Source organism: Mirounga leonina, unplaced genomic scaffold (genome assembly GCF_011800145.1).
Source record: "Mirounga leonina isolate KUSES-001 unplaced genomic scaffold, KU_Mleo_1.0 Mir_481, whole genome shotgun sequence".
Classification (NCBI taxonomy): Eukaryota; Metazoa; Chordata; class Mammalia; order Carnivora; family Phocidae; genus Mirounga; species Mirounga leonina.
In genome coordinates, this window is record NW_023270773.1 from 2,866,185 (window position 1) to 2,893,954 (window position 27,770).

Below are 27,770 nucleotides of genomic sequence, written 5' to 3' on the forward strand. Positions count from 1 at the left end.
GGTTCCCGCCAGCAACAGCTTGCCTCAGCATCCCCAGAGCCAGAGGACACTGAGGATGTCTGGGGCCCAGCGCTGGGGCTGAAGGGGGCCAGAGACAGAGGGAGGAGGGACCCAAGGCAATGTCACTCAGGACCCGGGTTCGAGTCCCAGCTCAACCGCAGCCTAGCCAGGAAACAGGGGTGACCAGGACGGGGCTCAGCTTCCCAATCTGCATCAAACGCCCAGGACTACAAGACATCTGTGTGAGGAAAGCAAACAGGGCCTGCATCTGGCCCTTGGCACCCACTGCCCACCAGACCATCCACCCCTGGGGCCCGCTGTCTAAATGGCCCACCATGGACCTCCTGAGAATGAGGCTGCCCTCCCCTCCCAGGGAAGCATCTCGGCGCTTCCCTAGCTGCGTGTCTGCTTCCCTGTGTCCTTCTGTGCTGGCTGTGCTTCCTCTCCTGGGGACAGTAGCCTGGATCCTCTCCTGTCCAGGCCTCAGGGTACCCAACAGGGAGGCAGCTGGGGGAGCGGGACCCTTGAGGCCCCTCTTGACCAGGCTTAGCAGGAGCACAGGGTGCAGGGTCCACAGGCAGGACTCCCACCCACACAGCCCCCCTTCTCTGGCTTCCTTCCCAGCTGAGCATTGCCCCCCCACCACCCAGGCCTCTCGACAGCTCCTGGTACAGCAGAGGAACTGCCCACACAACCACACAGCCCGCCAGGCCCCATCCCAAGCCCCCAGTCAGCCTGGGCAGGCTCTCCAGTGGGCCTCTTCCTACAGCTGCTCTGTGGGGTGGGGAGGGCTGTGGGCGCCTTCTTCTTCCCCCACTGTCCCCTATGCCAGTGACATTGCTCAGCCCGGAAACAAAGTGCATTGCTGGGCCAGGGCCAGCCCCCCTGCTGGGAATGCAGGGGCAGCAGAGACAGCGGGTCTGAGGCGCTGAGGGTGGGACATTCCCCCATCTCCCCAGCCATCCTGGTCAGGCTGAGGTCAGGGTGCAGGGACCAGAGGAGCAAAGTCCCAGGAAAGGAAAGCATCATGCTAGGCCTGGCTAGAGGTATGGCTGGACAGGCTGAGCTGGGAAAGGCCCTGAATATCCTTGTGCAGGAGGTGAGGTGTGCAGGGGTCAATGGGAAGGAAAGAGAGGAAACCAAGTCCCCCAGCACCTGACGGAGCCCTCAGCTGAGCCCCATGGGGCCTGGGGAACTGGGTGCACCCAGCCCATGTGCAGGAACACAAGGAGCTTAACCTCCACCCAGAGCAAGACTAGCCCTCAGGCCTCTCAGTCTTCTCTCCTGCAAACGGGGCCATGGCCTTTCCTCTGGGGCCAAAATGAAGGCTGAGGAGACTTGCACACCCCACCAGCCCAGCCTCCATCCTGTCCCCAGAAGACCCCAGAGGTACCGCCCTCCCGGGCTCAGGGCCCAGACTCTGCAGACACAAAACCCCGTTTCCTTGTGGGCACTTTAGAAACACCAAGTTTTCCTGCCTCCTGAAGGAGAGCCCAGACTTGGGGTGGCCCCTGTGCCCGTGCCCTCAGGGGTCTACACTTATGCTCCCTGGTCAGGGGGATACCTGGCCATCAGGCCGTGACCCATCCTCCCCTGCACACCCCCGCCGGTCTCTCACATCTCCTCAGTCAGACATTTCATCAAGTTAGCAGACCCTGAGGGAGGGTGGGAGGGGCTGGTGCATGGGGGAGGAGGGAGGGCGCTGTGTCTCACTGCTCCCCTCCAGGCCCCTTTTTCTGGGCTGCATTATGCAGCCTCCCACAGGTCCAAGCCCTGACCCTTGGGATCTGGGGACCTCTCCCAGTTCACTGTTTGCTGAGAACTGGGCCTCTTTCTGGAGCTGATCACAGCTTGGTTTTCATTCTGGGTTTGTGCTTGGAAAACCCCCCCAGGCCTGGCTCTGACCAAGATGTTTTGCTCCAGCCTCTTGCCCAATCCCACTCTTCAGATCTCAGGTTCACCTCCATGTGTCCTCCACGGTGTGAGCAGGGGACACCCGCCAGGCTGACGGGGTAGCTGGGGTACAAGCATCTGCCGGCGGCGTACTGCCCCAAAACTCCAGAGCCGCACCGCCCCCTGGTGGTCGATCCTAGCAAGTGCCACTACCCAGGCCAGAAAAGGGACGACTGGGCCCCCTGGTCCTGGGGCTCAGGGTGAGGAAGGACAGCACTTGGTATGAGTTGCCCCTGTCCCCACTCACCCACCCGCCGGGCTCTCGAGAACTCCTCCCTTCCCCACCAGACAACTCCATTTCACACATAGGATACTGAGGCCCAGGGATATGGGAGCCGGGCTGGCAAGCCTGCCCAGAGCCTCACGCTGCGAGCCCCATTTATTGCACTGCTTTGTCACTCACAGGGGAAGCAAATCCCTCAAGGTCCCACTCTGGCCCCAGCAGGCATCTCATCCCTAGGTTGCCAGTAAGCCTTGCCTGCCCTGAGCACTCAGTAGCCAGCAGGCTCCCCGCCTTTCCTGGAGTCTGAGGCAGCTGCCCAGCCACCGGCCGTGTGGACAATGGCCTGCACCACAGCGATGAAGGTGGACGTGACCTCAGTGTCGTGGTGCCGGGTCTTCAGAGCTGCAGTCACCGCCTGGGGGTGGGAGGGGAGAGAGAGGCCTCAGCAGGGCCCACGATGCCATCGGAACCACACAGACCCACGCTGAACCGCACAGGAGGTGCCATTTCCAGCCCAGTGGCCAGGAACAACAAGCTGGGGGCAACTGGGCCTATTGGGTCTCCCTGGAGCAGGTGGTCTGACCCCCATCTCACAGGGGTTCAAGATGGCCCAGGCAGTGGATGTGAAGGTCATCTGCCCCAGGCAGAGGAAGTGGTCTATGATGACTCAGGAGATCCAGGCCTCCATCCTAGGACACCCTGTGACCCTCCCCTTGTGACTCAGTTTCCTTGGCTCTGCCCCACCTGGTCAATGCCTCTCTCCAGCGTCGTGGTGTTGGGCAGAAGCTGGTTGTGCAGCCGGGGTTCCTCTACTGCCCGTTTCACATCATAGCCAAACCACAGGTTATGGATGATGGCCTGGGGGTGGAGGGGAAGGGGTCAGTGTGGCCCAGGGGCAGGGGCTGGGGGGGACAGGTAGGTGGCACATACCAGCGCGGTGGCCGTGGTGATATGTGTGCCCCCAGAGGCACCCACCACCATGCGGACCTGGCCATCCTGGCCCACGATGATCGCCGGACACATGGATGAGAGCGGCTGCTTCCCTGTGGTCACCAGATGGGTGGGCAGGGACAGAGATGCCGGTCAGCTGCCTGCCCAGGACACCAGCCCTCTCCCCGCCTGAGCCCCCCGCCCCACACCTGGTTCGATGAAGTTGGCTGGTGAGGGGGGCACCCCAAACTGGTTGGTGATGTTGGGGGAGCTGAAGTCATCCATCTCATCATTGAATAGGATCCCGCTGACCCGTGATCGTACCTTGGAACCAAAGCTGTAGACCAGCTGGATCAGACAGCTATGCCAGACCCAGCCCCACCCCACCCACCAAAGCTCTCCAGCTTGACCCCAGTGAGGCTGGGGGCAGGTGCTCTACCAAGGTCCAGTGCCTCGGTCTCCCCCCCATGAAAGGGGCTGATGGAGCTCCCATCTGGGAGATGCAAGCAGCCCCTGGCCCACCCAGGGCCACCTGGCAGCCCCTACTAGAGGTTGATGGTGCTGGTGGCCGACACAGCGCTGCCGTCCTCTGCAACCACGGACAGGTGAGCAGTGCCACCATCATCAGGCGTGTAGAACTCAGGCTCATAGTAGGAGGTCGGGTGAGTGGTGTTGTCAGAGATCCGGGCCCGGAGCTGAGCGGCAAAGAACTCGGAGCTCATGTTGCGGACCACCTGCCGAGACCCCAGAGCTGGCCTGAGGAGGTGGGGGGGGAGGAGGGGGAGGGGGCACAGGCTTGTGCGAGCAGCTCTTGGGAAGCCCCCCGACATGGCCCTGACCACAACACTCCTGCACCCCCAACCTCACGTGGCCCGTCTGATCCCCTTTCCAGCCTTTGCCTCTGCAACGGCTGTTGGAGTTGCAGTCCAGCAACTCTTAGTATTTGTCTGTCCACCCACAAGCCCCCACTCTTGCCGCATTCAATCATTCATTCATCCATGGAGCTTGTGTTGCATGCTTGGATCAACAGGGAACAGACACACAGGTCCCTGCCCTCCTGGCAGAGAAGACAAAGGCAGGCAGGGACATGCTGGAAAGAACAAGCCAGGTAAAGGGGATGGAGAGGGATGAGGTGGGGGCGAGGTGGTCAGGGAGGGCTTCTCAGAGGAGGTGACAGCTGAAAAGAGGCCTGAATGAGGTCTGGTGGTAAATGCAAAGGCCCTGAGGCAGGCCTGTGAGTGACGGGCAGAGGGTGAATAGGGTCAAAGAGAGAAGTGGTGGAAGATGTTAGCAGGGGGTTATCCCGTAAGTCTTCATAGGCCCTATAAGGAGTCTGGCTTTTGCTTTGAGCCACCTGGGCCTGGGACAGAGGAAGGGGCGCACCGGTAGTTCACAGGACCTCTCTGGCAGCTGTGGGGGGGTGTAGCGTAGAACCCAACTGGGAGGCTATGGCATCAACCAAGTGACAGATGGTGGCTGACCCAGATGGGAGAGAAACAATGGCCCCGAAGTCTTCCGTCCAGAGCGGCCATTGAACTGGGGAGGTAAACACTGCAGAAGGGTCAGTGAAGGGGACAGTCGGGAGCTTAAATCTGAACAGGTGCCCTGTTTCAGGTGGGTGATGGATCTATGTGTGTGGAGTTGACAGGCAAGACCCGGCTGAGGGATAAACATGGAGCCACTAGCTTCTGGTGGCTGCTTAAAGCCGTGAGCCTGAACAGGGTCCCCACGGCGGTGAGGACAGACAAAGAGGAGAGGAGATGACATAGGAGCCAGCAAGGAAAGCCCCTGGGGACTGAGCAAAGGAAATGCCTCCAGAATTTTCCAGCAACACCCCCACAGGGAAAATGTTCAGCCTGAATCACTCCCAAGAAAACAGAAAGTCAAATCCAGGATGTGGGATGGTTCTGCAACATGACTGCCCTGGGCTTTAAAAATCAGCAAAACAGGGCACCTGGGTGGCTCAGTCGTTAAGCGTCTGCCTTCGGCTCAGGTCATGATCCCAGGGTCCTGGGATCGAGCCCCGCATCGGGCTCCCTGCTCCGCGGGAAGCCTGCTTCTCCCTCTCCTTCTCCCACTCCCCCTGTGTTCCCTCTCTCGCTGTGTCTCTCTCTGTCAAATAAATAAATAAAATCTTAAAAAAATAAAAATAAAAAAATAATAAAAATCAGCAAAACAGCCAAGAGGTCTATTGTAGGTTCAGAGACTGGAGGGACAGAACAACAAGGGTTGAGTCTGATGGGCTCGGGACCTAAACAAGCCTGGGACCCTCGGGAACACAGGTGTCTAACAGGCCAGGTCCTCTTGATGGCAGTATGTAGGAGTCCTGTCTTAGGAGCTATGACCCAAAGTATGATATCGGGGACTGACCATCTGATACGCGAAAAAACACATGCATATCGATAAAGGGGTGGATGGAGGCAGGGAGAGAGGGAGGGAATGTGGCAAAATGTCCACAACTTTGCAAAATGAAAAGCTGAGGAAAGGAGGTGGCAAACTGAACTGCATGAGATGCTGCTGAGGGGGGCCGAATGGGGAAACTGAGGCTGGACTCCGGGGGTGGAGTAAGGGGTCCTGGCAGGGGGAATGTGGAGTGAGGAGGGCAGAACCTGATGGGAGAGGGCGTGAGAAAGGGATGGAGCGGCCCAGTGTGCTCTGAGTGGAAGCAGAGGAATGGGGGCAGCAGCTGGGGGCTCTGAAGGGACAAGGATATGCCTCTCTCTCGGGAATGATCCGCCACTGCAGGGCAGTGCTGTGAGAGGGGCATGCTGAGTCGGCAAGTGCTTGAGCAGAGGGGCCAGCCTCAGCCAGGAGGGAGGGCGGAGGGGGAGTGGCTCCAGGGGTACGGGACCCCAAGTCACGGCTGCAGTGGGGAGTACTATGAAATGGTCCTCGGGAAAGAAAAGAGATCCAGGAGAGCAGAGGGGCAGCTGAGAGGCACAGGTCCGTGTGAGGGGGTCTGCGGGTCTGCCCCGGGATGGGGGATCCAAGTAGGTAAGGGGGGCCATGACAGGAGTCTCAGTGAAGGCCCAGCCTGGAGCTGGGGCATCTGGCCGTGAGTGGGTCAGGCTGTGCAGGGCCTGGGTGGGGATCAGGGAAGCGTTAGGTCCCAGGTGTGACCAGCAAGCCGGTGGCCGAGGCCTCTGCCACCCAGTCCACCACCCCCTCCCTCCCCCATCCTCCTCATTACCCTTGAGGGTTGCAAGGCCCCGCCATGGATTCCTCACCTCAGCACTGAACACTCCCAAACCTCCCAGGCCAAGGGTACAGCCCCCAAGGTGGGAGTGTGGCCAGGGGTAGGGGGCACTAATCACTCACTGTCGAGTCTGTCACACTGTGAGCTCCCTGTGGCAGAGGGCCGAACTCGGGGTCACCAGTCCACCCCAGCACACGGAGGGCCCACCACCAAAGTTGGTGGTAGGAATGGATTAACTAAGCATGTGTGAGGCTGGGGTGGCCCCAGGGAGCCATCCTGGCACCTCCACGGCAGGCCCCCCCACCCATCACGGGCCAGCGCCTGCCTCTTACCGCCATCACATTGACAAACTTGGGGTCCCCAAGCAGGGTCCTCTTGGCATAGGCGAACCGGAAGGCCTCCACAATGCGGTGGTAGGTCAGACCCTTCTGCTCCGGTGTCTCCACACTCGCCCGGGAGAAGTTGTACCCTGGTTGAGCAGAGATGGGGACACGTTGGCAGTCCTGGGGCCCTTGGGACACCCCAGCTCGGCCAAGACAACTGGGTGCCCCCGGGGTAGGCTCACACCTCCCTAATCGCTTCGCTTGGCCCAGCTTGAGAAGGGGAACATTTAATAACTACCAGTGGACACTTTGGAGGAATGTAAGGATGGAATGAGGCAAGAGACCTCTGGGTCTGGGCCTCAAACGTCCAGCCGGAAGGGCTACCCAGTCTTACCCAGTCCCAGAAGATCACTTAGATTTGCCAGACGCATCCTCTGGACTAGGCCCCCCGAGCTGTGAACTTCCAGCATTGAGTAACTGGGCAAGCCAGACAGACCCTGTCACCCCTAAGCCCTTGCAGGAGCTGTTCCTACCCCAGGACACCGCTCCAAACCTTTTTACCTCCCGACCACTCCTCCCCCTCCTCCAGCCCCTGACCATCGCCCCCCACAGCCCTGGTCACTTTGCTCTGCCTCTTGCAGGGTCATGGTGGGACAGCTCACCCTTGAGGATGTTGAGGATAAGAGCAAGCACCGGCCCACTGAGTGGGGCGCTGGGCACGTAGAGATGGGCGTCCCCAAGGCTGACGTTCAGTGGGTTCTCTATCAGCTCAGCACGGTAGTTGTTCAGGTCCTTGGCGGTCATAATGCCCCCTGCAAAGAGCAGCTCAGTGGGTGGACATGGGGATGGGGCCCCACATCTGAGGGGAGGACAAGACCATCCAACTGAAAGCCCTGCCCACCTTGCGGGTCCCCGCCCCTCCACCTCCCCATGGCCCCACCCCCCAATCCCTCTGTGCTCCCTGAAGATGCCACCTCCCCACTGCCAGGCTCAGGCCAGCTGCCCTCCACTTGTCTGCCCCACTGGCCTCCAGGTCTGCCTTCTCTCCTCCTGGCGGCCAGAGAGTCTTCTCCAAGTGGGAAGTATCTGCTCCCATCTCCCCCCGCCCAGTCCCTCTCCTCCAGAGACGAACGGGTGGGTGAAAGGAGGCTCTTAATTCTCCAGGGAACAGGCTCCAGACAGACCAGGTATTTATAGGCTAATTTCCTGCGTCAGTGCTAAAGGTCAACATGCTAATCACCCTCTTCCGTGTCTTGGACCAAAATAACAGTTTGAAGAAATCCACAGCTGGGGACAGAGAGGCTGCAGAAGGTTGCCTGGCTGAAATTCATCAGAACCTGTCCCGGCTTGCAGCCCCTCCAAGGCCTCTCTCACCAAGCCCACCAAGCCCACCCTCATCTGCTGTGACCCTCAGGGATAATTATAGCTCACTCTCTCTGGGCCTTAGCCTATTTCATCTGCCAGAAATGCTCTTCCTCTCTCCAGCCTCATCTGTAGCTCAAGTACCACCTCCTCTGGGAAGTCCTCCCAGATCTGCATTTCAATGCTCCCTCAGCCGAGCTCCTGCCTAGGCCTGCATTTATCCACCGAGAACTTTCTCTCCTGAACTGCACTGATCTCTCAGTTTTGACCTAACCAAGATCTGTAGATCCATGTGGACTGTCACTGACTGCAGATGTATCCTTTGCCTCCCCCTCCCCCGCCAGATGCTGCCTGAGGGCCCAGTGCCCGGGCCAGGCAGGACCAGAGGACCTAAGGCCTCTCAGCTCTGGCTCAGGGTTCCTTCTCTGGGGCCCCTGAGGTTGCCCACTCACCAGCAGCCCGGATGTCCTTGATAATCTGGGCTGTGAGGCTTCCGTTGTAGAAGGCCTGGGCTCCCTCCAAGGCCAGCGTCTCGTACGTGTCGGCCAACCGCGGCATGATCACTCTGTCCCCCTCCCGCAGCACCTTCCCATCCCGGCAGAACACCTCGCTGGGGCAGAGAGGCTCCTGTGAGGCCGGCAGGCGGGGCAGATTCGGCCCCACCCAACCACACAGGAGATCAAAGGACAGTGAGCACCTGTCCACAGGCGGGTGGCCCTCATCCTCTGGTGTCCAGCCCATGCCTCCTAGAGCCCCTGCCACTCAGGACACACAAGCCTGGGACCCCGGGCACCAGGCTCAGAATGTGATCCCACACACACTGGGAAGGGTTCTTTCAGCACACGTTCCTGAAAGCACTCTGCCAGTCATTCACAGCCTGCAGGGACCTTGGGCCACGTCTGCCCAGCCTGTGGCCCAGGGCAGGCCAACCCCCACAGACATACCACAGCGCAGGCTGCCGCTCGATGACGGCCTGGCTTTTCTCCAGGGCTGCTGCCAAGCCCTTCCCCACAGCGAAGCCCTGGCGGGCCAGCTGGATGCTGGGCTGGAAGAGGCGAGCCCAGGGCAGCCGCCCGTGCCGCTGGTGGGCCAGCTCATAGCCGCGGATCTCACCGGGAACCGCCACCGACAGGCCCCCTGCACAGGGACAGGGACACACACAATTAGTGGCTCCAGGCCGGGGACATCGGGAGGGATGCTCTCTCAGGCCACAACCTAGGCACAGTCCCCACATGGGATTAGTGAGGTTTCAGAAAGAAATGGGAGTTGTCATATCTGGACTTGGCAGGCAAGGGTGTAGACTGGCTTGGGACACGTGAGGGAGGCCACAGCGGGGAGAGGCGCCTCCTGTGCTGGGTTCTGCAGTCCCAGGACTAGATGTCTGCCTCTGCAGGGGCCACCAGGTTTGAAATCCTGTGTCAGGCCCACAGCTGCGCACCAAGACGGTGGGGAAGCCAGACCCCTGCCACCTCTCAGTCTGAGCCTCCTCGCCCACAGGCTCAAGGGGTCCACCAGAACCCACCAAAGTCCCCAGTGCAAGCCCGGGCCACCCTCGACACTGAGCCAGTGCCAAGGCAAGACCTCCCCCTTCCTCCCTTCTACTGTCCCAGAACCAGGACCTAAGGGGCCCCTGGGTGGGTCAGTTGGTTAAGAGGCTGCCTTCAGCTAGGGTTGGGATCGAGCCCCACATCGGGCTCCCTGCTCAACAGGGATCCTGCATCTCCCTCTCCTGCTCCCCCTGCTTGTGTGCTCGCTCTCGCTCTGTCATATAAATAAAATCTTAAAAACAACAACAACAACCAGGACCTGAACCCAAACCCTTGCCCTGTACCCTCTCTGGGCCTCAGTTTCCCCATCTGACCACAAAGAGCTTGTCTCTTCCAGTTGACTTTAGAGGAACCCACAGTTCCATTGGAAACACCCATGGACCCTGATTCCCATCTACCCCCACCGCCCACCATGCCCTAAGCTGGACACTGATGCAGAAAGGTACAGCCACGGCCCTTGCTCCTAGACACCCTCTTGCTTTCACCCTGGATGACCAGGGCCATTTCAGCTACTCCCAGACTAGGCAGCTTCTAGGTTCATAACAACATGAAGTTGGGCACGAGAGCCAGGTTGTTAGGATCTGCATGTCTGCACATCTCAGAAGGTCTGACACCCAGCCCATAATTCCCCCCACCTTAAATAAATGCTGCCCTGAACTTGGGCCAATCAGGTCTCACACCACCCTGCTCGCCAAGGTCACCAGTGACCCCCATACTGGCAGACCAGGGTCCCCTCCTAACTTCACTTTACCCAACCCTTCACTCCTCCCGGGTCGCCTCTGCATCCCACCTGCCAGGCTCTCCTAGAGCCTCCTCTGTCTACTCCCCCAGATCAGAGCTTCAAGTTCCATTTATGTGCCGACAACTCCAAATGTACTCTCTGGCCCGGCCTGCTCCTCTAAGGGTCAGATCTGAGGATGCACCTGCCCGTGCCAAAAAGGCATCTCAAACTTAACACACTCGACTCCTGCCTGTCACCCAAACCCAGTCCCCTGAAGCCTTGCCGTTCTCTCTTAGGGGCACCCCATCCTTCCAGATACAGATCAAAGACCAGTCATCCAGGACACTTGGCGTATGTGTCCCACCTAACCCATCAGCAGATGCACAGGCTCCACCTTCTAAGTATGTTGAGTACCAACCGCCTCCCCAAACCCTCTTCTCTCCCTGATTATCGTGGTGACCTCCTGACAGGTCACCTGACGGGCAGGCAGCTTGCTCCCTGACCCTTCTGCGGCAGCCCAAGGGGTTCTGTCCTACCTAGGCCTAGATCCACCCCCACAAACACCCCAGGGGACACTGCTACTTCTCTCAGACAAGAGGCAGGGTCTTCGCAATGATCCATGAGGTCTGACACCACCTGAACCATTCTGACCCTGGGGTCACCCACTGCAGCCTCACTGGTTCCCACGTGGGCCATTTGCTCTGCCCCCAGACACCTGCACACCCCTCACTCCACTCCAGCCTCCGGGTCTTTGCTTAGACACACCCTCCCTGAGCAGGCTGTACTTGGTGAATCGCATGCCTTCCGGCTCTTCCCGCCTCTGCTATCCTGGCTTGACTGGGCCACACCTGTTGCCCTTGCTTTGTCCCCTGGCTTGCGCGACAGCCCCTGGCATTTTAAGAGGTGCCCAATAAGTCCTGCTTAAATAAATGAATCCCAAGCGTCCCTAAGGTGCTAAGTCTAAGACTCCAGCAATCACACTGAATGATTTCAATTCTATCCATTTGGAGTTTCCCAATTGATGTAAGAATTCGGAGATTCTGTAGGTTGGAGAGGATGCTAAGAGGGCTGGGCTACTCACAGGGCCCCGCCCAGAGGCTGTCGTTAGAGATCAGATCTGTTAAGGTCAACAGCCGGAACTTCCTGCCTCCAAACTCCTACCCTGCAATCCATTCGGGTCCTTGGGAACAGCACGCCCTGGTGGCCACTGGCTTCCCCTCAGCTGCATGGGGAGATTGGGGGCCTCTTCTCCGCATAAGACCTTGTTAAAAAAAGACTCTGCTGCCTCTCAAGAGCTAGCCCCACAAATGAACGAATAAATGAATGACTTAGATGCCTTTGAAAAACTCAGGGTTTCGACAGCCTGGGTTCAATTTTGGCCTCAGCACCATCCAGCTGTGTGACCTCAGTTGGTTTGCATGACCTCTCTGGACCTGTAAAATGAGAATCAACACAGCGCTTCCCCGGACTCCCAGGCATACAGGGAGGATTCAAGGGGCTCATTGGTGAAAAGGACTGAGCAGAGTGCTGGCCCCAGTGACCCCCGGTATGTGCGAGCTGTTGAAATAATTATTCTCTCCATGTACTAACACGGGGTGGCTCTGGAGGGGCCTGAGCAGAAATAACGGAAGCTCTGTCTCTTTTCCCTCTGTGATGATGGTCTTGACTGTTCATTATGGAAGGTTGTTGTGGGGCCAGGAAAGGCTGAGAAGGGTAGGCATCAGCTCAGCCAGAGCTGTCCCCAGCCCCAGATGCCCATGCCTTCCCAGCAGCTCAGCCCAGCTCTGCACCCACACCCTGAGCTTACACCTCACCTTCCTGTGACTGCTCCGAGGTGTTAAACATGTCATTAGAGGCCAGCCCCGGGGCCACCTCGCGGGCATTGATGATCTCAACTTTTCCTGGAAGCAGAAGCAGGTGGGCAGTCCGGACCAGCACCAACCCCCTCACCCCAGGTGTGAGCCCAGGGGCCGCCCAGCTCTGCCTGCCCCCAGCCCAAGTCCAGCTCCCCGGGGGCACTCACGTGTGGTGCTGTTGTAGATGGTGAGGAACAGGCCGCCCCCAATGCCCATGCTGTGGACGTTCATGAGCCCCACACACAGAAGGGCTGAGATGGCAGCATCCACCGCCGAGCCGCCTTCCCTCAGCACGTCCCTACCCGTGGCATGTGGCAGGGAGTGAGCACCTAAAGGCTCCCCAACCCCCCCAACACGGGCACCCTGCCACTCACCTCCACCCTGCCGGGCCACACTGCCCAAAGGAGGATGGAAGAAGAGCCCATACTTCTGGGGTTTTACATATAAGTTTAAAGCCAGTGGGCTTGTATGTTCTTCCTTTTCAAGCAGACAGATGTACATGACTTTTATAATAGAAAGAAAATTGGAAAATTGTTACTTTTATCAGTAACTTTTTTTTTCTGTTTAAGTCTCTAAGGGGGATCTGATCTTTGTAGATAATGTGAGACAGGGGTCCAAAATAGCATAAAACAGCAGTTTATCCAAAGAGACAGAGATCCTTAGGTCTGAGAAAAGGGGCCCAGCAGAGCACTGGGAAACCTGCACCCTGCTCTTGGAGTTAGTGTCCCCTTCTGCCCTGACCAGAGGCTGCGGAGAAGTTCCAAGGACAGGCAGCTCCACATGCATCAGACACTCCTTGTCTGGGTAGCTCATGGACAGGTGGGGAAACTGAGTCTCAGAGGGATGAGGGTCTTGCCCAGATCCACTTGCAGTGGTCCTCCTGTGTTCCCACGCCCTGCCCACTCACCTCCCGATCTCCGAGCAATGCTTGGCATCTGCAGCCACGGCCGCCCTGGCGTAGACATGGTTGTGTGGCTTGGAAGCTGAGGGCAGCCAAAGGCATAGGCCAATGATGAGGAAGAACACTAGGACCACGGCCAGCAGGGCCAGGAACACATGCCGCCTCTTCATGGCTCTGCGGGCCCTGGTGGTGGGGGAAGGGGGTGGAGGTTAACAGGGTCAGGGGACTGCCTTTGGGCACATCCTGACCCTCACCTTCACAGGGCACAGCCCAAAATCAAGCCTCAGAAACATGTCCCTGTGCCTCCTTCCAGCCCCTGGACTTTTGCTCACGCCATTCTCTGCCCTTCCAAATCTCCCTGCTTATCCTCAAGGCCCCATTCCAGTAAAGACCCCATCTCCAACAGAAACCTCTCCAGGGAGCCCCCCAGATTCCACGTGCCCCTGCTTCGGCCGGGCCTTGTCTATCTCCTACAGTGGGAGTCACTGCCAAGCAGGGAAATCCACGAGGGACAAGCCTGGTCCGATTCCTTCTGTGACCCCCACCTCAGCCCAGAGCCATGCACCATCCATGGGCCCCCCAGAGTGGCCTGCCACAGACTGTGGGGTTCAGAGAGCAGACAGCCATGTCTCCTCCAATCGTCAGATGAGCTGCCACAGGGCAGGGACCTACCTTTCTCAGCAGATGGGAGCCCCACGCCTTGCCTGCAGGGGTAGCCACCAAAGCTGGGGTGGGGGGGGAGGTTGGCTGAAGCAGCTGATGAGATAACTGGGGTCTCCCTCACACACTGCAGGCACCCACGACCACAGAGTCTGCTCCAGAGAGACACCGCGACCACACAGCCCCCTTGTTCTCCTGAAAATTGAGACAGTGTACCTGAAACAGGCCGAGTCAGCCCTCCCCCGGGAGCTCTGTGAGGTTCCTCTGCCTCCAGATGAACTCTGGAGCCGAAGAGGAGGCTGTCAGCCGCTCCCACGTTTGAGGGAGGTCTCCAGGCACTGCCGAGAGAGGGTTTGCCCAGAGCGAGGCCCGGGTTCAGTGGTGTGAGCGTCATGTGACAAAGTGGTGAAGCCCACGTGTGCCGGGCCAAGGGGATGGGGCATGCAGGCCCTGGAGCCAGCTCATCCCATCTGAGTCTTGCCCCTCATCTGATGTGGGGTCTTGGGCACGTCACTGACCACCTGCCCAGCGTGAATGACAGAGGCATCCTGCAGGGGGATGTTGCGGAGGTTAAGTAAATTGGAAAGGCTGGAGTGCTAGGGGACTTGGCTGTAATGGTCATCGGCTACCAGGGTGATGCCCTGGAGGCCTATAGCTAGGGCAGGAGGAAGCTGATCAGCTTCCTGCTCACTGTTGCCCTGCTGACTCCTTGCCGGGCTGTGCAGGGAGAGACAGCGGCGAGCTTTTGGGTCCTTGCGGTGTTGGCAGTAGGCGAGGGGTGTGACCCCCGCAAGGAAGGAGAGGTGTGGTGACAGAGGTAATCTCAGTTACCTCCAAAGGGGGGGTGTCTGCCGATAAGCCCCAGGCTGCGACTCCCTCTGATTCACCCTGTCTCTATTCAGAGGGCCTGAGCTCCAGGGCCAGACACGGTGTCCCAGAAATGGTCTAGGAATGGAGTCCCACCCCATGTCGGGGACTTCCAGAAGCCAGCCAGCAAGAAAGGGCTTTCCCCTCCCAGGCTCAGTGGGCAGCTGCATGGCAGACACTACCCTCCATCCCCAGGAGGATTCAAGCCAGGTTCTCCTCCCCACCCTGACTGAATCCAGGCACCAGCCTTTCTGGCGGGACTCCTGAAAAGCCTCCTCCCCGCCCTCCCTCCCGTCAGCATCACCGGCTCCTCAGTCCTCCGAAAAGCAGCAGAAGGCTCTCTCCAAAGTGCCAACCAGGCCCTTCCCCCTGCCACTGCTCCAGGGGACAGTCTATGCCCTCTGCCCTCCGGCAGGCCTGAGAACCCTGGAGGCTGGGTCAGGGTTAAGGATTCCTCGTGGAGATAACCGCGCTGGGAGGTCCAAGGGACCTTAGGACCTGGGCCAGGAACACAGAACTTTCCCACCACACGTGGTGGGAGTGGGTGGGGTAGGACAGAGGCCATGACCCCCTTCTCAGCATGGGCACAGCCACACCCGCCAAGAAGGCCCTCCAGTCCCATCCACCAGGCACCTTGGGGGCATTGCCTCATTTTTCCTGGGCTTGGGGCTGTGAGCCAAGACCCCGTTCAGGGCCCTCCTCTCTCCCCTCCCCCTAGGCCCTTGTAGTGTCCAGCCATGACCTCTTGTGGTCTGTACTCCAGTCTCCCCTGTCCATCCATCTCTCTATCCATCCATCCATCCACCCCAGGGCTCAGGTGGGCTTCCAGAGGGCCAGGGGGCACCCAGCAAGGCTCAGATTGCCAGGGAGTATGGAGAGGGGTGGACAGCACCGACCCCCATCCTCTCCTCCCTGGGCAGGGCAGCAGGGAGGCCTAGCCCAGGCCCTGCAGGCAGACGTCCCCTGCCCTGCGGAAGACACCCTGCGGGGGACTGGGCTTCCGTTTCCCACCCCCCTCCCACACCCCACGTTTTTCTCAAAGACTTATTAAAATAATGTCCAAGCCCAGAGGCCTGGCTCTCATCCAAATCGGTGTCAGGAGGGGAAACTGAGGCCAGAGAATAGGTCGGGCACAGCGCTTGGCCTCAAACCCCCACCCCACTCCTCATGACCCAGGGGGGCTTACCTGAGGCCTGGGGTTGGCAGGGGCCCAAGAAAGCTCCTGTCCTCGGAAGAAGTTCTGGGCTGGGACACAGCCAGATCTGTCTGCCTGGGAAAGTCTGGGCCACAGCTCCGGCTGGCCCTCCACCCCCCCCACACTCCCAGGAGTGGCCCAGAGCCACGCCTGCAGCCCCTGCAGAGCTCCTCAGGGGGCCTCTGAACTGGGATTGGGATCCGAGGGAGGGCACCTCCGAGGAGGAACAGAGGCAGGAAAGGGGCAGGAGAGGGCAGAGGAACTCTCCTGCTCACCGAGTCCCAGAGCGGGCAAGCGGTTGGCCGGGTGACACCCAGCCACCTCATGGAGCAGTTGAAGGTATCGGAGTGGGGTGGAGAACAGGCTGTCCTCTAAAAGATCCAGCCTGGCAGGGAGGACAGCCCCAGAGTCTGACGTCAAGGCAGCAGGGAGGCGCAGTGACTCGGCCTGTCACTAAGTGACTAAAGTTCACGCAGTCCTGGGAGGGCCCTGGGCAGGAGATGGGAAATGCTATAAGAGCAGTGACTCTTGGGGTTGCCCTGGCAATGGCAGGAGGTGAGGAGTATGGCCCCAGCAGGGAAGGAGAGGTGCAGTGACAGAGGCAGAGGGTCCCCCTCTCTTGGCCTCGGTTCCCCTCAAAGGGCAGAGTCCACTGGCAAGCACCCCACCAGCAAGCCCTAGGCTGGGTACCCTCCTGGCTCACCCTGTCCCTGTTCAGAGCATCTGAACCCCAGGGCCAAACATGATGTCCAGAACCAGGACCTGAGAGCCTTTACCACACCACTCAGGCAGATGCCAAGGGTGACTTCCTGAAACATAGCCTGGGGCCTCGAGTCCAGACCAGTTCCACTGCCTATGCAGGAATGTTAGCACCTCAGGCCCAAGAAACCACCTGAGCAGCCTGGAAAGGCAGGGCCCAGACAGGGCCAGAGCTGGTCCAAGTCACAGAGCCCAGCAATACATAGCAGGCCACCCCATACCGGCCCCCAAGTTGCTGCATGTCCCTACCAGCCCAACAAGGAGAGCTTGAGCCAGGAACAAGTGCATGCCCAGTCCAGGAGACCTTGGACCCTGCTTCCCATTCCCCTTTGGCTTCCATCTGCCAAGAATAAGGTTGAGCCCCTCCCTGAGTCACGGCTCCTTCCCTGGCTCCCAACCATCTGTGTCTAGGCTGCCTGGGAGCCCCCACAGTCACCATCTGGAATATCTAATCTATGACCACCCTACAAGGCTGTGCCAGCTGATAAGCAGGTAGAGAGACAGAAGCGGACCAGGTATTGCTGCCCATCCTGGGTCACACAATCAAAACAAGTCTTGTCCTCTCACCCACTGCTCTTGAGCAAGCTTGGGAGGAAATCCACTAAAAAATGCATTTCTACGTAAATCCTCCATGGCCCCAGGATGGTGGTGCTATGACTAAGCTTTTTCCCGGGACATCACCTGCAGACCAGGATGACTGAGAAGATGGACAGGCCAGGATCCAGGGACCAAGGCCCATGGCTCTTCCCTGAGGGCTAGACACCAGCCAGGATGTCAGGGGATTTGCACTGCAGGGCAGTCGGCTGGGAGGGGTCTATAGTGGAGAGACATGGGGCTGCCCCTAGCCTGAGCCTGCTCAGCAATTGTCTCCCTGCCTGGGAAGGCGTAAGACATAGACCTATCTCCAGCAGTGGAGGGTACGAAGAATGTGTGAGTGGGCAGAGGGTGGCCCAAACCCCCAGGTGGTCCCAACAGGAAATCCCTGGCCTGGGGCAAGCTGGGGAGGGGGAAGCTGCCCAGGGGCACAAAGCCCAGCAGCAGCTGAAGGTTCCAGGGAGGGGAGTGAGGAGGAAAGGGGTCTCATTAAAAGCTGTGTCAACAAAGGCATGATGGGGGCGCCCAGGTGGCTCACTCGGTTAAGTGTCTGACTTCAGCTCAGGTTATGATCTCCAGGTCCTGGGATGGAGCCTGCATGGAGCTCCTCTGCTCAGCAGGAAGTCTGCTTGTCCCTCTGCCCCTCCAGCCTTGTGTTTTCTCTCTCTCTCTCTCTCTCTCTCAAATGAATAAATAAAATCTTAAAAACAAAACAAAACAAAAACCCAAAGGCATGATTTACAGAACAAAGAACCTTCCTCACATGTTGAGTGTGTCACATTCTATTCTGGTCAGGCCCCCCAACCCCTACACACTGAGAGGGGACCTGAGGGGTGTTGGTCTGGGGAAACCATGTCACCCCAGAAAAGACTGCAGGGGCTGGCCTGAAAAGTCTCCTCCAGGCCCCATGGTTCCTGTCCTAGGCACATAAGATAGTAAGCTCCCCGTCCCCAGGAATATAAAAGCCTCACCCACCAGAGCTACTGACTTTAATCATCAGCACCACCCCCTCCCAACACACACACACACACACACACATACACACGCTGAATCTAGGCTGAGTGGAGTAGCTTGGGGAGGGGTGGGAATCTCAGAGAGGGAAGCATGAGGAAGCCTGAAGTTTCTCTGTTAAACCTCCAACCCAGCTTGAGGACTATGTCACCACAACCTCAGAGCCCCAGGGGTGAAACTGGGGCACAACCCCAGACTCATTCACAGATAGGAAACCAAGGCTTAGGTTGAAGCAACTCACGCGTCAGCTGGCCGCGGGTTGGGGGAGACATGGGGACCTGAAGGTGAGCCCAGAACCCACACGGCTGGCCCTAACACCTCCAGACCCGCAGGGAGGAGTCACCCCCACCCCCGACCAGGCATGAGAACATAGCTCTTGGCGTCTTCCTGAGCCCTGCCCACACTAACCCTAACCCCAAGGGAAAGCTTACCGTTACCCAGGGGGGTTGGGATCTATCTCCCTCGTTGCCCACCCTGGTGGCACAAGGTGGGGAATTAGAAAAATCTCCCTCCCCCAGTGCTTGACAACCACTAAGCCTGTCGAAATAGCTCTACATGCCTGCGATGACCACAAGGTGGTGGGCGCCCCCCAGAGTTGTGCAATGACCCCTTGCACAACTAAGTCTGCCCTGCGCCCCATCACAGCCGCAACCCGGAGCCCGGGGAGGGGCAAAGCATGGCCAGAGGACACAGTACCTCAGCCCCCGTCACAGCTCCCTCGCTCCAGGCTACCAAATCCTCCTGGGCCTCAGTTTCTCCGTGCTGCTCTCCTCCCTCTTAATTCCAAAAGTCCACTTTCGGGGTGTCGTGGCTTCTTCAAAGGCTTCCTTAGAGAAGTCCAGCAGCTGCACGCGGCCCTCCTCCACCCACCCCACACCTGTGGCACAGTGAGCCAGGAAGCTTGGACAGGCACTCTCAAACCCCCTTACCAGACAAAAAAAACAGGACCCCCAGCCTAGAGCCGGTCAGACAAAGACCTGTGCAACCCCTCTTCAGGAGCCTTTCACACAAGCCCCGTCCCCTTCACCCTGAAGGTCAGCTCACTCCCATTACTCAGGTGCATAAACTGAGGCTGGAGAGGAAGGGGCCAGCACGTGGCAGAGCTGGAAATGGAACCCACACTTCCGGGAGGCCCTAAGCCTGGGCGACCCCAACCTACAATGTCTAGTAGCTCAGACAGGATGAGCTGTCCTTTGGGGTCACATAGTACTGAGGCACAGTCAGATGCCCCTCCTGGCTCACCTGGCTCCAGGGCTGGTCCTCCTGCTACTCTCCAGCACAGAGGGGAGTCCCCAGTGCCCAGCTGTTACCCAGCTCCTCCCCTCCCTCTCCCTGCCGGCTTGGGTGGAGGGAGGCTTTAAAGGCACAGGAACCTTTCCAGGTGGGAACTGGGCTGCCTCCTTGTCCTGTCCCTGGGGCTGTGTGACCTGGGACAGCTGCTAGCCTCTTTGAGTCCAGTAGGGTCCCTAATCCTGAATGAGAGACCTGAGCTTTGGAGGCCTCAGTGGGGCTGAATGAGGCTGGGTTTCAGGCAGAGGCAGTTCAGGCCAAGCATCCCCTGGGAGGAGGTGGGCTTCCCCCAACTTACGATGTCCAGACAGGGGTGCAACCAGATACCCACACCACTGGGGTTGGGAGTGTAAGCATCTGAGGCCCTAGCAGGCTGAGGAGTCTAGGATTCTCTCCACGACTCTGGAATAGGGGATGCTCCTCCAGACATGCCCTCTCCCTGACCCTTGAGGCTACAGGTTGAGTCTAGGGGCTGTCACTCCAAGGACCCTGGTGACCTGGACTGAAGGAAGTCGCATGACCCGGGGGAGCCTTTCCTCATCCCCTACATTTCTGGGGTCATGAGCAGGAAGGCTGATGAAGGACACATGGCGGTAAGGGCAGGAGATGGGGTTGTGTGCTCGTGGCCCTGGCTGCTCCGGCCCATTGAATGAGATAGGGTGGGTGCCCCCCCAGGGCTGGCAGGCCCAAGACTACCTGTGTCTCTGAGACCCACTTGTGGCCAGCATGACCACCACTAGCACGGCCCTCACCTAAACTCATCCATTCAGTCATTCCCGCATCTAAGCCTGGCCTGTCCAGAGTCTTTTCTCAGGGAGCCCCCAGCAGGATTGAAGATGGGCTTAGTATGGTCAGCCAGGGAGGAGGAGGCGCCCAGGGCCCTGGAGGAGAGGCAGACGCTGTGATGGGGGCCTTAAGAATCCAGGAAGAGGGGCGCCTGGGTGGCTCTGTCGATTAAGCGACTGCCTTCGGCTCGGGTCATCATCCTGGAGTTCCGGGATCGAGTCCCACGTGGGGCTCCCAGCTCGGTGGGCAGTCTGCTTCTCCTTCTGATCCCCCCCCCCCCCGCCCTATTCTCTCTCTCTCTCTCAAATAAATAAATAAAATCTTTAAAAAAAAAAAAAAGAATCTGGGCAGAGCTGGGATTGGATTGGGTAGGACATGCCAGGTGGAGGAAACCACTTGAACCTGGAGGCTGGCACTGGAGGCCTCTCTGGGAGTAGTGAGGGCACAAGGGAACCTTTGACCTCCTTGGGCCCTTCCTGAGCCCTGAGGTGTCAACACCAATAAGGGAAGTGGCTGAGCTCAGACCCTGAAGGCCAGGCCAGTGGGTCTGGACTTTGAGAGCCCCAGGAGGCTGGTGAATGTGTCACCTGGCTGGGTAACCCATTAACCCCAGCTCACTCATTAAGACCCTGGTGGGTGACCAGAGGGTAAGGGCTGTGGGAAGAAGGGAGTGTTGAGGGCTGGGGACTGCTGAGATGGGTTCTCTGTGTCCTTGTTCCTTGCTGAGTTTCTTGGGCGAGGCTGGCCTCCAGCCAGGGGTAGCTGCCAAGGCAGCATGAGGGGGTGTCACCCCACCATCCTGATGCCTTTTATCTCCTAATCACCCCTACTGCGCAGGTATCAGCAACCCAGTGTGCCCCGGGGGCCTTGGTCAGACAGAAGGGGTTGGGGGCTGGGCACCTGGCCCATCTCCTCTCAGAAATGAGGAACTACAGTGGCCTCCAAGGCCCTTCCTGTATTGAGAGGCTTGGGTTTGCCCCAGCTCTGTGTCTGGGAAAGCAAGGCATTGGTGGGGCAAGAAGGGTGCTAAGGGAAACCACAGACTCAGGGGTTAGAAACTTGACCCATGACACATGGGGAAGGCCCTACAAACCACTTCCTGAAACTAGAACCTCACTGCAGCCTCCATCGCGCCCCACCCTGCTGTGGGGGGGCTAGGCCTGAGCCTCAGGAAGTGCCAGGTGAGCCTCGGGCCCGAGTGGGCCCCTGCTGTGGGGACACCACCTCCCAAAATGCAGTCGGGAGCCTCACCGTGTGTGAGCTGGGAGGGCGGTCCAGTCCCCTCCAGAACTGCTGGGACACCATCCCAGGGCCCACTGGGAGCCAGGAAACCTGATGTTACCCCAGAGGGTCCCTTGGTATCTGCGCCGAGGAGATATTTGGTAAGCTGGCCGAACAAAAGTGACTTTGATGCCCAACACCATAGCATCTTAATCAGCTTTAGGGTCACAGAATCCCAAAGGTTTGGTCTCTGATATCCTATCTCCGACACCCCAGAAAGGTTGGCTTGCATACCTGCCCTGACGGGGGCCCTCACTACCTTCAAAGCCAGCCAAACTAATTGGTCGGCAAGTTCTTCCCAGTGTCAAGCCCCAATTTGCCTTCTCGGAAAGCCTTCTGCGGCTGTGAGAGTCGGCATGCTGTAGGTGGGCCTGACCTCACTTCCTGCCCACTGAGGAGCAGGGGCCTGCCCGACAGACCCTGTTGCCACCTGGCCACAGCCTCTCAGAGCCACACAGACCACACTGACCGGATGGAAGGATGGAAGGAAGACTCCAGCTCAGTGAAGAGGCTGCTGTCGCCCCATGGTAGCAGGGAGCCTGGCTGACTCCCGCTGGCCCCATCTGCATAGTCACCATTTCAACACCTGCCTTTGATGTGCGGCTGGAGGCTGGAGCACTGCCCGTGTGTGGGCCTCCAGCTCATTAACACCTGGGAATGGCTGGCGGCAGGGCCAGTCCGGCACCCGGTGGACCAAGCCCAGCTCCCAAACCCAGAGGCAGGAGAGCATGGGCTCTCGGGTCCCCGGGTTCAAATGCAACCCCTGCCACCCCATGGCCCAGGGTCTCCTCTTCTTGTGCTCTGTTTTCTATCTGGGGAGCAGAAATCATTAAAATAATTGGGGGCACCTCGGGCTCCCTCTCCCTCTGCTCCTCCCCACCCCCGCTCATTCTCGCTCTTTTTCTCTCTCTCTCAAATAAATAAATACAATTTTGAAAAAAAAAAATTGTTGGGCGGATTCCCTGAGATGGCTGCATGAGCTACAGTAAGCGCCCACTACCTCCATGGTTCCCACGCCCAGGCCTGCAGTCGCCTCTGTCCTTGCCTGATGAACGGCTCAGGGCTCAGCGGCAGAAAGTGCCTCCCTCGTCCTGGCTGCCCTGCCCTCTCTGCCCACGACACCCTGCGCAGGTAGCATTTATCACATCACCTCTAATTATCTGCAGTGTCTGGGAGCTCCAGGGGGTGGAGGAGAAAGGCTGAGCCTCTCTGGCCCCAGCCCCCACCCCAGGGCAGGGCCTGGTCTTGTCTCAGAGGGGCATCTGGTCTTGTCTCCGAGGGGCATCAGTCACTGACTCGAGCCTGTCTGTCCACGCCTCTCCAACCCCCCCAACCCCACCCCCGAAACTCCCCCGGGGGGTAAGTGGTCCTGTGGTTCTCCTGATGCCAAAACCACCCAACACTTTCCCTGCATGCCCTGCTGGCCCTCCGCCAGAGCTTCTAGGAGCCCCCACCCCCTGCCACCTCATTCCTCGGCCTCCTGCATCTCTTCAAGTTGAACTCGGTTACTCTCTGAGTCCTGCTTGCAACATTTTGTGAGTTGCTGTTTCAGAAGCCTCAGGTCCACATGTGTGCCTAAACCTGAGCTAAGTAACAGCCCTCCCCATAGCTCCCCCCAGCCAGCCTAGCCTCAGTGCCCCGGCCCCAACCTCACCGGTCCTGTCCAACAGCCTTACATCTACCCCCCTCCTGTCTGCACGGGACCCCAGCCCCGCTCACCTGGCAACTCCTCCTCGGGGTCCACAGCCACTCTTTCCCTGCTGTAGCCCCTGCTGAACATGCAAATCTGAGCACTTCTCTCTCACTAAGAACCCTTCAAAGGCCCCCACACCCTCTAGATAAATTCCTGCCTTGCTAGGGCCCCACCCCTTCCTCCCTGAGGCTCATCCCTTGCTCCCTGCTGGAACTTCAAGCTGGCACTCCTCCTTCAGACCCCAGCCTCAATGCAACCTCCTCCGGAAGTCCTCCCCACCCTGCCTCCTGGTCAGGTGTCTTCCTCAGCTCCAGTAATGCCCCAGAGTGCCCCATGGGGCCCCATCACAGCTCCCCACCCCTGTGGGCATAGCTGTTAGTTTGACTTCCTGTGTCTTAGGCTCCACAGTATCCACAGGGCCCAGTGGTCAGCACTGAGTGGGCAAATGAAGGCTGTGGGGTGGCTGGGGGGACTCAGTATAAAGCCATAGAAAATCAATTTGTAAAAACACTGCTGTGTGCTGGACTCTTTGTTGTGTCTAATCCTACAATAAGATGCCAGGCGGGCATCCTATTTTCCCCATGTCACAGATGAGGAAACTGAAGTTTGCAGAAGCTACCATAGTGACTTGAACAGCATCCCCCCAAATTCATATCCATCTGGGAGCTCTGAAAGTGACCTTATCTGGGAATAGAGTCTTTGTAGATGTCGTTAGCGTGGGCCCTAAATCCAATAACCAGCGTTCTGATAAGAAGGCCATGTGAGGGGGCAGCTGGGTGGCTCAGTCAGTTGAGCATCTGCCTTCGGCTCGGGTCGTTGTCTCAGGGTCCTGGGATCGAGCCCTGCATCAGGTTCCCTGCTCAGCGGGGAGACTGCTTCTCCCTCTCCCTCTGACCCTCCGCCCAGCTTCTGCTCCTGCTTGGCTTGCCCTCTCTCTCTCTCTCAAATGAGTAAATAAAAAATCTTAAAAAAAAAAAAAAGGCCATGTGAAGAGGGGGCACCTGGGTGGTGCAGGTGGTTGAGCATCCAACTCTTGGCTTTAGCTTGGTTGTGATCTCCAGATCGTGGGATCAGGCCAGCTGGGCTCTGAGCTCGGTGGGGAGTCTGCTCGAGACTCTCTCCCTCTCCCTCTGCGCCTCCCTTCTCTCTCTCTGTCTCTCAAATAAATAAATCTTTTATTTTATTTATTTATTTAATTTTAAAAGATTTTATTTATTTATTTAACAGAGAGCTAGAGAGAGAGCACAAGTAGGCAGAGCACAGGCAGAGGGAGAAGGAGAAGCAGGCTTCCCACTGAGCAGGGAGCCGGATGTGGGGCTCGATCCCGGGACCCTGGGATCATGACCTGAGCCGGAGGCAGCCATTTAACCAACTGAGTCACCCAGGTGCCCCGATCTTTTTTTTTTTTTTTTAAGATTTTATTTATTTATTTGACAGAGAGAGAGAGCACAAGCAAAGGGAGCGGGAGAGGGAGAAGCAGACTCCCCGTTGAGCAGGGAACCTGATGCGGGGCTCGATCCGAGTACCCTGGGATCATGACCTGAGCCGAAGGCAGACGCTTAACTGACTGAGCCACCCAGGCATCCCTAAATAAATAAATCTTAAAAAAAAAAAAAAAAAAAAGGAACGTCATGTGAGGAGAGACGCAGGGATACAGATAAGAAAGCCAGGTGACAACACAGGCCCGGGTGGCAGTGATGGAGATGGAAGCCAAGGAATGCCAAGGATGCCAGCAACCACCAGAAGCTAGGAGAAAGCAAAGGAAGAGTCTTCCCTAGAGCCTTCAGAGGTAGTGCAGCCCTGCCAACACCTTGATTTCTGACTTCCAGTCTCCAGAACTGTGAGGGAATACGTTTGTTGTTTAAGCCACCAAGTTTGTGATAATTGGTTATGACAGCCACAGAAAACTAACACAGCTACCTACTTTGCCTATGTTCGTACGCCCTAAAAAGGACAGGTCCAGGCGATTCTAATCAGTCCCGAGCCTACACCTGTGACCCTACCCCCCATGGAGATTCCTGGCCCTGCCGCAGGCTTACAGGACATCCCTATAGAGCCAGCTCCAAGAGAAACTGTTTCCATTGAGTGTCTGTCTGCTTCTGTCCTCCTACTGAGTTCCCAAACCATCCTGCATCCTTCTCGGGAGTGGCTGCCAGAAGGCTCATTGTCACCTGGCTCCTCGCTGAGGTACCATAAACCTTGCAGGTACTGGGGCTTAGACTATCCCACTGGGTGGATAGAGAAGAGGCCCAAAGGTGGGGCAGGTCCAGTTCCAGCCACAGCCACACCCTTCTCCCCTTCTTCTGGGTCATCTGGACCTTGGTTCCCTGTCACTCCAGCTCCCTGTCACCACATGGGGTGGCCAAGAGCGTGGGAAGCCAAAGATGTGACTGGCACTGCTGCTTGTCTCCTGGCAGGCCCCACCTGGGGCCCAGGATGTGTCCCCAGCAAGGCCTGGGGTCCAGCTGTGTCCCTCGCACCTGACTCTCTGGCTCCCCAACTTCCCCCCTCACTGGCTGTCCAGGGGCCTGATACAAGCCGCTGAACCCTATCAGCCCCAGCGGCTGGGGGGGCAATCAGAGCACATGCTGCCCCCTCCACCCCCAACCCATCCACCAAAGAGGGTCTCCACAAACACAGATCTACAGAGCAAGGCAACTTCAGGGAGAGAGGCCAGTGGCCTTTACTTAAATATACACGGAGACTAGTAAGGAGGAATGATGCCCCCCACTCCTGAGGGCACAGCTCTGTCTCTGGGGCCTCCTACCCAATTCAGGTTAGGCCTGAAACACTCCCTGAGAGCCAACTCAACCTAACCACCCCCACAGGAGGCAGAGGGAGGCCCATCCAGGGATCCAGGCCCAGACGCCACCTCCCTCTTTTTCTGGGAAAATGTCCTCCAGGAATCTCTCAGCCAAGAACACAGAGGGTGGGGTAGGACCTGAGGGGTGTGGGGCTGGGGAGTAGTTCTCTGCTGTCCACAGGACTACAACTCTGAGCACCCCTGCATGCCACTGTCTGGGTTGCCCCCTCCGTGACAACCAAGCTCGACCCTTCTTCCTCCCCACCCCCCGGACCCCCACCTCGGCCTTCTCATGTTTGAGGGGACAATGTCCAAGCCTGGCTCGGCCTCTGGAAGGATATGGTCAGGATTTGGGAGACAGCCCAGTTTTGGCTCCAGCCCTGAGATGTAGAGGAGAGAGGGGGGGTTCTTACCAGGCTGCCAGCTCTGGACAGGGGTCTGAGAGGTCCCTGGGGCAAGGGGCTGCTGCGTAAGTCTCTGGTCCCGTCACCACCACGTCAGGTCAGCGACAGCGCCTGGGCCCTGGAGGAAGGCAAGCCAAGTGGTCATGCAGGTTTGCCAGGAAGGAAACCTGTGGTGCCAAGGTGGCCCCAGGACAATGCTGACTACAGAGGGGGGTAGTGGAGGCTGCTAGGTCCAGCTGGCGGATGGCAGGGGAGAAGGGGGCCCAGGATAGAAAGGCCCCAGGAGTCCCAATGGGGGTGTCCAAGCAGGCAACAACAGGGGTCAGCGTTCAGTGGATGGTCAAGTGACAAGGACACTAAGCTGTCCTCTGTCTTAAATCAGGGGCTCAGCCCTGGGGGACCACAGTGCCCAGCACCCTGTCCCCAGACACACTCCTGGAGGGCAATACTTAATCCAAAAGAGGAACCTGCATCTGCCCTCACTTACCATGTGCCCTCAGATGGCCACCCCTTGCCCCCCACACACCCTGTCTGTGCTCACCCCTCCTGCACTGGTGCCCAGGCCCACTGTCCTCATAGGCTGGACACACCCTCTTTGCTGTGGGAGTTGGGGATCTGGAGCCTAGTGCTCCAAGTGTCCCCTACCCAGGGAATGTGAGGGCCCAGAGCTGGGAGGGGGGCCTGCAGGGGACAGCAGGCCCCCAAGTAGGCCCCTAGAGCTGCGGTGGGTCCCTAGCTCAAACTTGATCCCTGGAGGAGCCAGGGCTCCCCCTCCTCACACTGCCTCCCCACCCCTGTCAAGCTGGAAGAAGGAAGCCTGGGACAGGTGCAACTGACCTGCTAGCCAGCCTGCCCAGAGCTAGCCCTAGGGTTAACCAGCACTCTTCATCCCAAAAATCTGCCAGGCCTGGGTCAGAGGGAGCCCGAACCACCTAGGCTGCCCCAGCCTGCCCCCAGCCAGGCAGGGAGGGGCAGTAAATATTTGTCAAGCAGGAACGTCTATGCAGGTGGACGGGTCATACTACAATTAATTGCCCACTGCCCGGGAAAGTCCTGAAGGCAGGTGATGTCACTGCCTAAGGCTGGCACCAGAATCCCCACACGCCCGGCCTGACTCCGAGTCCAGTGCTCTTTTGCACCACCAAAGCCACTGTTCCACTGTCAGCCAGCCAGAGGCCATGGCCAAGCGCCACCTCGTCCGGCCCTGGCTCAGCGTCTCCCCCAACGGCTCCAGGCCCTGGAGACAGAGCTCCAGAGCCCGGTCTAGCGCGGGCCGGGGCCTCTACTAGGGAGACCTCCCGAACCGAGTGTTTGGGAGCTCCGGGGCCCCCAGCAGGACGCCCCCTTCCACCGCGGCGGCCCCGCCCGGGCGCGCACCCCCAGATCCCGCGCCCCCCACCGGTGCAGCCCCGGCC

The 27,770-nt window shown here is 58.7% G+C and overlaps 1 protein-coding gene across 2 annotated transcripts; it reads right to left on the reverse strand.

Annotated features, from left to right (window-relative positions):
• Window positions 1-2,280: 2,280 nt before the first annotated feature.
• GGT1 (gamma-glutamyltransferase 1) lies at window positions 2,281-16,722 on the reverse strand. 2 transcript variants are annotated; one of them, XM_034989243.1, is made up of 14 exons: window positions 15,726-16,722; window positions 13,685-13,867; window positions 13,019-13,195; window positions 12,279-12,409; window positions 12,070-12,156; window positions 8,932-9,124; window positions 8,440-8,597; window positions 7,288-7,437; window positions 6,635-6,771; window positions 3,653-3,840; window positions 3,316-3,443; window positions 3,107-3,219; window positions 2,921-3,034; window positions 2,281-2,591 (listed from the first exon to the last, which is right to left on the reverse strand). In XM_034989243.1, exons 3-14 carry the CDS (start codon window positions 13,180-13,182, stop codon window positions 2,445-2,447), a joined length of 1,710 nt encoding a protein of 569 aa, XP_034845134.1. In that variant the 5' UTR covers window positions 13,183-13,195; window positions 13,685-13,867; window positions 15,726-16,722; the 3' UTR covers window positions 2,281-2,444. The 2 variants fall into 2 exon arrangements, with proteins under 2 accessions (XP_034845134.1, XP_034845133.1); XM_034989242.1 differs by lacking the exons at window positions 13,019-13,195; window positions 13,685-13,867; window positions 15,726-16,722 and having other exon boundaries at window positions 12,279-12,993.
• Between the last annotated feature and the right edge of the window lie 11,048 nt (window positions 16,723-27,770).

What these genes read in the sequence shown, in the direction of transcription:
- GGT1 (XM_034989242.1), bottom strand. Translation starts at nt 12,612, where the DNA reads ATGTACATCTGTCTGCTTGAAAAGGAAGAACATACAAGCCCACTGGCT. An exon ending in CATCTACAACAGCACCACAC is followed by an intron (nt 12,157 to 12,278) that starts GTGAGTGCCCCC and finishes TTCTGCTTCCAG; the next exon opens with GAAAAGTTGAGATCATCAAT. An exon ending in TGGAGAGAGGCATTGACCAG is followed by an intron (nt 2,592 to 2,920) that starts GTGGGGCAGAGC and finishes TCCCACCCCCAG; the next exon opens with GCGGTGACTGCAGCTCTGAA.